Genomic DNA, 11,423 nt, shown 5'->3' with positions numbered 1-11,423 from the left:
AATAACATACTTTGGCTACACTAACAAATCAATACTAAGGCGAAGGAAGTGAGGTCACCGTCGTGCTTGTATGGGAGGAGGCGTTCACAGAATGCCGACTCCGCTAAGGAACTACTAGTCACTAGTTTAGGCCACAGTTTACACCGGTTGGCCAATACCTGCGGCAATACAATATTACCTAGCCTGACAATGAGAACCTCTTGTGTGACATGCTCACCATCTAAAGGGCACTTGTTAAGGGACCCATTTGTATGTTAACTGGTCATGCTAATATCCTACCGAACCTGACAGCAATGAACCTTTTATAATCCTGACATGCTCACCTACCCAAAGCGTATGGTAGAGGTTCCAAGAGGTACCAGTTAGGTTTTTGAGACTTTCAACACAAGGGTCTTGATTTCCCTACCTATTTATGCTCTAGGAATTTTTAACCTAGAGGACTTGACCCCCCCCACCTATTTTCTTGTGTTCCAAAAACTATTTTGATGGTGTATAATTTTAATAATTTCATGGACCAAATATTTCAGAAAAAATAAATAAATAACATTTCATGATTTTTATTCCTCGATTGAATCTATGATACATGGTGTACATAATTTATAAAATAAAATTTCTAATCAGTGTAAATCGTTCATACATAATCAAAATCCCATAAAGAAAAATAAAATGCAATATAATCCATTAGATTGAAGAGTTTGAAAACAATTCTATATGAATTTTCCGCAATAGAAAAAAACTAATACTATATATTTTTATTTTATTTTTTAATTATCAATGCATGGTTAAGAATAATCCAAATTTAATGTTGAATTAAAGTATGTTACTTAAAATAAAGACAACTAAACAAATAATAAAATCCAAATGACATAATTAAAAATTTGGTATATAAACACAAATAAAAAAAATCAAACAGATAAATAATTATAACTAATATGAGTAAATAAATAAACAAGATATTGAATCATTCATATAAAAATAAAAGAAAATTTAAAGGTAATCAAATGAATTTAATTCTAAAAAATAAATAAACAAACAAATAAATAATTTAAATAAATAAAAAAAATTTAATTAAGAGAAAACTCATCTTATAAAAGAAAAACTCTTGTTTTTTTTTCTTCTCTCATCCTTTTTCTCTTTCCTCTTATTTTTCTTTTCTTTTCTTCTTCTCTCTTTCCTTTTCTCTCTCCTCCTTTTCATTCTTCCCTTTTGTCTGTCCACTCCTCTCTCTCTCTCTCTCTCTCTCTCTCTCTCTCTCTCTCTCTTCCTCTCTTTCTCATGTGAGTAACCAGAATTTTTCTTTTTTCTTTTTATTTCTCTCTCTTTCTTCTCTCTCTTTTATAAGCTACTTTCATATGTAGCACATGTGAAATAGGCACCTCTTATGTTTCCTTTTTCATATGTTACATTTTTCATTCCATTTAGATCACATGCTCCACATGGCTTTGTTTTTCATGAACATGTTGTGCACTACACGTGTGCCATATGTGTGTGCCATGTGTGTGGACATGAGGTGTATGCATATGGCGCGCGCCTGCCACATGCGTGAAAGGTGTGTGCATGTGATGGTTATACATGGTGTGTTAGCTATGATGCATGCATGGACAGATGGATGTACAAATAGATGGATGGATAGATATACGGTTAGATGGGCTCGTGTGTGATCAAGGGCTAGATTTTATGATATATATGTTGATTGGTGGTGAGATGGAGGGGTAGTATGAGGATAGGTTAAACAAAAATGGTGATGAATGGTCATTTTTAAAAGAAGTGGTGTGCACATCTTTAGTATGGACCCCATGTTAGGTATGTGGTTAAATAAAGCAGTAGGATTATAGGTGGCCATACAACTTAGCAAGATGGACGGTCAATTTGGTGGTGGGATGTATGGATGGGTGGATGTTCTAAGCATGTAGATGGTTAGATGGGTGTATCATTTGATGGATGGTCAGATGCATGGTTGAATTTATTAATTAATGGAAGGTTGGATTTGGATTTGTTCAAATCAACAGTTAAGATTGGATAGGTTGATCATGCAAATCAATGGTCATATTGGATTAGTTTGGAATGTCGATCAATGGTTAAAATTGGATGGTCAAGATTAATTTAGGTTATTACAAAAAATCTAAAAAACCTTCAAAAACCAAAAACAATTGAAAACTATCAAAACCCCTAAAAAATAGAAAATTCTCAAAACTTAAAAACAATAGAAAATCCTCAAAACAAAAAAAAAAAAAAAAAAAAAAAAAATCCATAAAACCCAAAATAGAATAAAACCTACAAAAACCAACAACATTAAAAAAAAATAAAAAATAAAAATCAAAATACCCAAAAATTAGAAAACTTTTCAAAAACCACATGCAATAAAGTGCCAGACTCATATAAAGAGATCCATGAAGCTGAAATCGACATTTATGACTTTGATATAGAACTAGACTTCGAACTTATGCATTTGGAAGAAGTTCAGGATGAGGGAAATGATGACCCGACTCCCAAACTTGAGGATCTCCTCAATGAGTTTGATTCAAAAGTCAACATTGCACATGATGATTTTGAAGTGGGCAACCTTAGAACCCCCAAGAATACTCGGGAAGTATGCATTGGAAAATATTTGTCTCCAAGTGACAGGAAGAGGATAATCGAGTTTTCGTTGATGTCACCAAGTTCTGTGGGTCCCATCATGAGGTATGAGTTATATCCAAATGGTCAATCCACTTGGTGAGCTTATAGTAAGGCTTGAGCCGAAAAGTAAGAATGATCCAAAAATCAAGTGGACCACACTGTATTTTATAGGGGAGGATTGAACGCCTATCATTTAAACCCTTCTAGGGGTCACGGAAATTTTAGATCAATATGATATTTGTTTTTTCTCTTCATCCAAGTCTGTGTGACCTTATGAACAGATTGGATGGAAAGTACGAGTTACGGTGGTCCTATGAATGTTTTACCGGTGAGAATAATTGTCCTATTGCTATTTGTGGTGTGATCCAATTGAACCTTGGAAATTACTCATTTTTTAGATAAAGATCTAAAATAATCTCGCCGAATGGAAGAACGGTGTAGATATGATAAGTACATCATTATGGGTTGACGTAACTTTAATCTCCTTTAAGTCGTCATTTGTACAACTCAGATCTCGAGGACCGTCATCACTCCTCTTCGCACAACATGTACTCACACTGGCTAGTTTGCTGGTGTGTGTAGAGGTGTACACGAGTCGACCTTGGCACAGCTCAACTCAGCCCGACCACTAGCCGACCCCAGCTCGAACTCGGCTCGGTCCTCGAACTTGACTGGCCAGCTTGACTGAATTCGGTCAGCAGCTCGGGCCAGTTCGAGCCAAGATCAAGTCGAGTTCGCCTATGTAGCATTTTCACAAACACATAGATTGCACCTTCAAATTCTTACTGCATGTAAAACTACAGCAACGGTTTTATAGGTTTTCATCAAATGCCTTGTAGCCAACATCAAAATCAAGAAAAAAATATATTTGTTTCATATACATACCTTTCTTGCCACCAGCCGACACTTCGTTGAGTCATTTCATTAAACACTTGGTGAGCAACATCAATATCAAAGTAATCGAGTCACTGAGCTAGTTTGATCCAAGTTGGGGTTCGAGTCGAGCTCGAGTAAGTTCGAACTCGGTTTGAAATTTTTTCAAGCTAAAAAAATCAACTTGACTTGACTCGAACTCAATTTTGAACCGAGCCTAATTGAGCTTTTTCGAGTTGAGTCGGGCAAGCTAACTGAGTTAACTCAGTTCGTGTACAGCCCTAGGTGTGTGGTACACCAGCCAATCCGCTTTCATATCATTGGTATGTTGCACGCCACTGGAACGAGGATTGGCTAGTGTAAAAGCTACGTGGGCTCCCACCATTATTTTGGCACCTTATTTTATAACACGAGGATAAAAATGAGGCAGATAAAAGCTTATGGAGGCCCCCTTTAACGCTTATACGTTGAAACTTATTGAAGCCCACGCAATGTTTATTTGCCATGCAATCAGTTCATAAATTCACCTATTTGCCATGCAATCAGTTCATAAATTCACCTAACCGTAGGCCGAATATATGCTTATCCAGAACTTTCGTGGCCCCATGTTAAGTTTTCAACCGTACTCGATCAATTCCCACTGTTTCCTGTGATTCGGTGGTGTGGTCTACATTTACTTTGGATCTGCCTCACTTTTCAGATCATGCGGTGGTGAAACGGATGAACGCAACGGAATGGATAAAACACACACCGTGGTGGGGCCACGGAGCCTATCCAGCAACTAGTTGGCTGATACAGGGGTCACCAGCAAATTCATGTCCGTACCACCGAGGGTGAACTTTTTTTGAAATTTCTCGTCCAAAGGACCACCTAACCTTTCGTTTTATGGCCTACAAATAGACGGTTAAGAAGAGAGATAAAGCAACCGTCAACGTTAAACTGAAAAGAACCCAGATATTACAGTTGGATCATCTGATTATACGGGCATAGTCCATTGATGGTGGGGCCCAAGAGATTATGCCCATTGATGGTGGGGCCCAAGAGACCAATGTATCGGATTACTGATCTTCGGAAATTACTCCTATTGGCTAATTTTAACTATTTGATCAATGGCCTTCAAACTGAAGGTACTAGATATAAACCAGTAATATATGATCAGATCCAACAGTTATTATATCTGACCATGGACCATCCACGGTTGTTCTCATCGGATGAACGTCCCTAATTCCATGCATATCGAGCCACGTGGATGGCAGTGGGAGGATCGTCTATCGTATCGTCTCTCAAGCCTAGCAGACATGTTATGCTTAGTGTATAGCCACGTTGCATAACACATGTCAAATCATAAGAGATTTAAGTACACCGCAGCCTGACTACGCTACACGTGGACGTCTGCGTGACTGAGCAGCGCACTGCACGGTCGTCTGCCTTCCAAAAAAGCTCTTCCATGGGACGAAATTATCAATATTGCGTGATATGAACGTACGTTGCGGAGGCACAGGGCCGGATGACTTTGGTACAGCCGGTTCTTGACCCAACGCGGTGCGGATCTAACGGTGACGCCCACCGAAGAATCTATTGTATATTTACGATGTTTATACGGTTTTTTAAGATCATTAACGAAGCAGATCCAAATGTCAGATGGAAGGAGACAATGGTGGTTAAACATTCCACCCTTAAAAACTTCTTAAGCTCTGCTATAATATTTTAAATATAACTTTAATACAAAACTCTGCTTTCTACAGTTTGCCCTTTATTGTGTGGGAAAATATATACATCATGGTAAGCTAAGCCGATTAGCTACGGATAGGTTGAGCAGCTATCCACCGAAGTAACCTCACCAAGTTGCATGGGTCTCACCATGACCTATTTGTTGTATCCACACCATCTATACATTTGTTAAGATTATTTTAGGACATAATAAAAAAAAGCAAGGCAGATCCAAGTCATAATAGACTCTGTAACAAAAAATAGCAGAGAGAATGACGCTCACCATTGAAACTTTCTTAATACCCACCATGATGTTTATTTGACATCTAACCTGTTCATAAGTTAACAAATACCAGCTTGATTGAAACCTTTTATAACCCTTGAAAGTTTTTTATGGTAGGCCTCACTCTCTCCACTATTTTACCCTTGGAAGTTATTAATGATAGGCCTCACTCTCACTATTGTTTTCTTTGGTGGGTTCATTGGAGTTTTGACCTATTCTGTGAATCATACCTTAAAATGGTCTCTCTAAATAAATGGGTGGTGTGATACAGAACATATATCATGATGAGACTCCAAGAATACGGTGACTTCACCTGGGCAGCGACTCTTGCTACTCACCTGTGAGTCGCTGATCTGCGTCGGAGCCCACACAAGGGACGTGGATTAGCTGTATGTGTTGTATCCACATTGTCCACCCATTTTAAAATATTATTTTAGGGCATTATACAAATAATGAGGCAGATTAAAATCTACAGTGGACTCCCACAAAAACAATGGGGAGAGTGATTTCCACCGTTGAAACTATCCTAAGGTGAGCCATGATGTTTATTTGAAATCCAACCAATTCAAAAGCTAAAAAAAGACAGGAGAAGGGAAAATACAAATATTCTAAAACTTTTATAGCTTTTAGAAGTTTTTAATAATTGCGTTACTGTCCTCACTGTTTTCTCTGCAGGAGCCTACTAGTCCACTGGAGCTTTGGATCTAACTCTTTCTTTGGATCTCGCTGGATCTCTTCGAATGTATGGACTGAGCATACATCGTGATGGAGCCTACTTCAGTAGCGATTCTTGCTACTCAACCTGTCAGTAGCTAATACGCGCCCCCTGACAAGATCAAGCATCTCTAGTTGGGTCTTGGCTATTGTTCATTTTTAACTGTCCAATAAACGTCTAGCGATCTAATAGTTAGATAATCAAATAATCAAATTAGATGGAAAGTATGAGTTATGGTGGTCCTACGAATGTTTTACCGGTGAGAATAATTATCCTATTACTATTTGTGGTGTGATCCAATTGAACTTTGGAATTTACTCATTTTTTGATAAAGATCTAAAATAATCTTGCCGAATGGAAGAACGGTGTAGATATGATAAATACATCATTATGGGTCAATGTAACTTTGATCTCCTTTGAGTCATCGTTTGTACAACTCAGATCTCGAGGACCGTCATCACTCCTCTTCGCACGACATGTACTCACACTGGCTAGTTTGCTGGTGTGTGTAGAGGCGTACACAAGTCGAATTAAGTCGAGCTTGGCACAGCTCAACTCGGCCCGACCACTAGCTGACCTTAGCTTGAACTTGGCTCGATCCTCGAGCTTGACTGACTAACTCGGCTGAATTCGATTAACAGCTCGAGCCAGTTCAACTCGAGATCGAGCCAAGATCGAGCCAAGTTTGCCTATGTAGCATTTTCACAAACATATGAAATGCACATTCAAATTCTCATTGCAGGTAAAACTACAACAACAGTTTTATAGGTTTTCATCAAATGTCATGTAGGAAACATCAAAATCAAGAAAAATATATATTTGTTTCATATACATACCTTCCTTGCAACCAGCCGACACTTCGTTGAGTCATTTCATCAAATACTTGGTGAGCAACATCAATATCAAAGTAACCGAAGTCATCGAACTAGTTCGATCCGAGTTGGGGTTTGAGTTGTGCTCGGGCAAGCTCGAACTCCGTTCGAAATTTTTTCAAGCTTAAAAAATCAACTTGACTCAACTCTAACACAATTTTGAACTGAGCCAAATTGAGCTTTTTTGAGTCGAGTTGAGCGAACCAACCAAGCTAACTCGGTTCGTGTACAGCCCTAGGTGTGTGGTACACCAACCAATCTACTTCCATATCATTGGTATGTTGCACGCCATTGGAATGAGGATTGGCTCGTGGAAAAGCTGTGTGGGCTCCCACCGTTATTTTGGCAACTTATTTTAGAACACGAGGATAAAAAATGGGGGAGATCAAAAGCTTAAGTGGGCCTCATTGAACGCTTACACGTTTGAACTCATTGGAGCCCACCCAATGTTTATTTGCCATGCAATCAGTTCATAAAGTCACCTTACCCTAGACAAAATATAGGCTTATCCAGAACTTTCGTGGCCCATGATAAGTTGTAGTCCTTCAATTCTCACTGTTTCATGAGGTTTGGCGGTGTGGTCTACTTTTACTTTTGAGTCTGCTTCACTGGTCAGATCATGACTGAAATGAATTGGTGAAACGGATGGACGCAACGGAATGGATAAAATACACGTCACGGTGGGGCTACGGAGCTTATCCAGCAACTAGTTGGCTGATGCAGGGGTCAACAGCAAATCCATGCCTGCACCACTGAGGGCGAACCATTTTCGAAATTTCTCGACCAAAGGACCATCGGACCTTTCGCTCTATGGCCTACAAATAGACGGTTAGGAAGAGAGATACAGCAACCGTCGACGTTAAACTGAAAAGAACCCAAATATTTGGGTTGGATCATTTAGTTCCAGGGGCATGGTCCATTGACGGCGGGGCCCAAGAGACCAATGTATCGGATTACCGATGTTTGGAAATTACCTTGACCGGCTAATTCTAGCCATTTGATCAGTGGCCTTCAAACTGAAGGTACCGGATAGAAACCAATAATATATGGCCAGGTCCAATGGTTATTATCTCCGAACATGGCCATCTACGGTTGTTTTCATCGGATGAACGTTCTTAATTCCATACATATCAAGCCACGTGGATGGCAGTGGGAGGATAGTCTATCGTAACGTCTCTCAAGCCTAGAAGTCACGTCAGCCACTTGCATGATACGTGCCAAATCTGAGTAGATATAAGTACACCGCAGCCTGACTACGCTACACGTGGACGTCTCCGTGACTGAGCAGCGCACTGCATGATCGTCTGCCTTTCAAAAAAGCTCTTTCATCTTACAAAAATATTAATATCGCGTGATACGAACGTACGTCGCAGAGGCACAGGGCCGGTGACTTTGGTACGGCTCTTACGGTGCCGCCAGCGAAGTATTTATTGTGTATCTATGATGGTTATACGTTTTTTCTGGTCATTAACTTAGCATATCCCAATGTTAGATGGGACATGTTAGAGGAGACATTGGTGGTTGTACATTTCACTCTTAAAAACTTCTTAAGCTCATTATAATATTTAAATATAACTTTAATACAAAACTCCGCTTTCTACATTGTGCCTTCAATTGCGTGGAAAAATGTATGCATCATGGTAAGCTACGCGGATTAGCTACCGATAGGTTGACTAGCCATCTATTGAAGTTACCTCACCAAGTTCTATAGGTCCCACTATGACTAATTTGTTGTATCTACCCCGTTTAAACACTTGTTAAGATTACTTTAGGACATGATTAAAAAAAACGAGACAGATCCACGTTCATAATAGACTCCCTGTTAAAAAACAAAAAAAAAGCGGAGAGGATAACACCCGCTGTTGAAACTTTCTTAACCTTATATTAACAAATATCAGCTTGATTAAAACTTTTATAGCCCTTCGGAGTTTTTAACGGTAGGCCTCACTCTCTCCACTATTTTCGCTGCTCAACCTGTGGGTCGCTGATCTGCGTCGGACCGCACAGAGCACACACAAGGGACGTGGATTAGCTAGTATGTGTTGTATCCACGCTGTCCATCTATTTTAAAATATTATTTTAGGGCATTATACAAATAACGAAGTAGATAAAAATATGCAGTGGACTCTCACTGGGGAGAGTGATTTCCACCGTTGAAACTATCCTACGGTGAGCCACGATGTTTATTTGAAATTCTACCGATTCAAAAGTTAAAAAAGACACAGGAGAAGGGAAAAGTCATGATCTAAAACTTTTAGAAGTTTTTAATAGTGGCGTCACTGGCCGTATTTTTTTTTCTGCTGGAGTCCACTAGTCCAATGGAGCTTTGGATTTAACCCTTTCTTTTGGATCTTGCTGGATCTCGTCGAATGTACGTGGTGGGGCTCACTTCAGTAGCGAGACTCGCTACTCTAACTTGTCAGTAGCTCATCCGCGTCCCCTGACAAGATCAGCCGTCTCTCGTTGGGTCTTGGTTATTGTTCATTTTTAACCGTCCAATAAACGTCCAGCGATCTAATAGTGGGATAATCAAATACGCGTAGATTTCAGTTCATAGTACATCTAAACCGGAGCCTATAATCTGGACGGTTCAGTTTGAACCATGCAATTTTAGTTTCTAACTGCCTGTGTATCATCCATCACAGTCCGCCAGAGTATCATAGTATTTCTCCAAATAATTACTCTTCTTTCGTCCAATCAATGCAACCCTTCCCGCCCGAAACCCCTCATCTTCTTCTTCAAACACCAGAAAATGTCCTCCAAACCGCCCGATATTACCGCCGATCTCCCTCCCTCCGTTCTGGATTTCCGAGAGTACGACGACGACGCATGGTACGGCGTCCGTCTCGTCCTGGAGGGCGAGACGCTGACGGTGAAGTTCTTAGACTTCGGAGACGAGTCCGACAAGCGATTGGGGCCGTCCGATTTCGAGGACCCGAAAGCGCTGGACGATTTCGCGGAACGGTTTCGGCCAACATCTGTACAGTTACAGGACGGGGAGTGCCGGAGACTGACCGAAGGGAAGACCGTCTGCGCTTCGCACACGTTCGGAGATAACGACGTTAGGTTCTACGACGCCGTCGTTGAAACGGCGAGTTTTCCGTTTCTTCTTCTTCTTCTTTTTTTTTCTTTTTTTGGAAATTTGAATTTCTGAAATGACAGCTGCTTTTTTCGGTCGCGGATTCATGCGGCCCTAAGCTCTGTGGGGCCACTGTGATATATGTGTTATATCCCCTCCGTCCATCTGTTTCATTAGCTCATTTCGCACGGGGCAGATTCAAAGCTCACGTGACTACATACCGGAAAGAGGATGCGGATTTCATTCGCAAGGATGCTGGGTGGGGCCCACCGCCATGTTTGTGGGAAATCTACCCCGTTCATCCGTTTGGCGAGCTCATTTTAGGACTAGCCAGTAAAAATGAGGTGGATCCAAAACTCAAGTGGGCTACACGAGAGGAAAAATTGGGGAAAGAAATAATTACCGTTGAAATCTTCTTAGGCTCTACCTTGATGTTTATGTGCCATATAAACCGTTTATAAGGTCATTACCGAAGGACGAAGTGAAAATACGTAAAAACACAGAGCTTTTATATGTTTCAACGGTTCTCACTGAATCCCCACTGTTTCCTCTCGTGTGGCCCACTTGAGTTTTGTATCCACCTCATTTTTGGTCGAATAGCCTAAAATGAGCTCGCAAAGCGGATGAACGGGGTAGATTTCTCACAAACATGGTAGTAGGCCCCACCAGCGTCCTTGCCCAGGAACTGTATGCGAAAGCCCTTGGCGGAAAGAGTCGGATATAAAGACGCCCACCGTTGAAACTGTCGTAAGGGCCCACCGTAATTTTTATATACAATCCAACTCATTGGTAAGATGATTCTGATCTGGATGAAGGGAAAACACATGTATAAGCTCGATTCAAAACCTATGTGGCCTCAAAGAAGCTTTTAATGGTGGGCGTTCAATTCTCACTGTTGGTGGGTCCACTTGAGCTTTGTATCTTCCCCATGGATGCGGGATCACCAGCAACCTAGCTGGTGTCAAAGCTCTGTGGGCCACACCATGATGTATGTGTTTTATCCACGCCGTCCGTCCATTTTGCCAGCTCATTTTAGGGCATAGGCACAAAATCAGGTAGATTCAAAGCTCATGTGGACCACACCATATGTTATAGTGGGATTGAACGCTTAGCATTGAAAACTTCTTGGGGCCACGGAAGTTTTGGATCAAGCTTATATCTGTGTTTTCCCCTCATCCCACCTAATCAATGCGTTGGATTAAACATTACAGTGGGCCCTAGGATGTTTTTAATGGTGGGAATTCAATCACCACTGTTTCATGGAATGTCGTC

General features: G+C 40.6%; 1 protein-coding gene across 1 annotated transcript in view; it reads left to right on the top strand.

The window, feature by feature from the left end:
- The first annotated feature begins 9,628 nt into the window (after window positions 1-9,628).
- Window positions 9,629-11,423, top strand: part of LOC131258192 (uncharacterized) — a 41,656-nt gene continuing 39,861 nt past the window's right edge. Inside the window, exon 1 of the mRNA XM_058259311.1 lies at window positions 9,629-10,163. Within this exon, the coding sequence (XP_058115294.1) occupies window positions 9,825-10,163 (339 nt within the window). The 5' untranslated portion in view covers window positions 9,629-9,824. The remainder of the gene's footprint in view (window positions 10,164-11,423) is intronic.

The sequence above is a fragment of the Magnolia sinica genome, chromosome 10 (genome assembly GCF_029962835.1).
Source record: "Magnolia sinica isolate HGM2019 chromosome 10, MsV1, whole genome shotgun sequence".
Taxonomy (NCBI): domain Eukaryota; kingdom Viridiplantae; phylum Streptophyta; class Magnoliopsida; order Magnoliales; family Magnoliaceae; genus Magnolia; species Magnolia sinica.
Note: the sequence above shows the minus strand (reverse complement) of the source record. Positions and strands in the feature narration are given on the sequence as shown.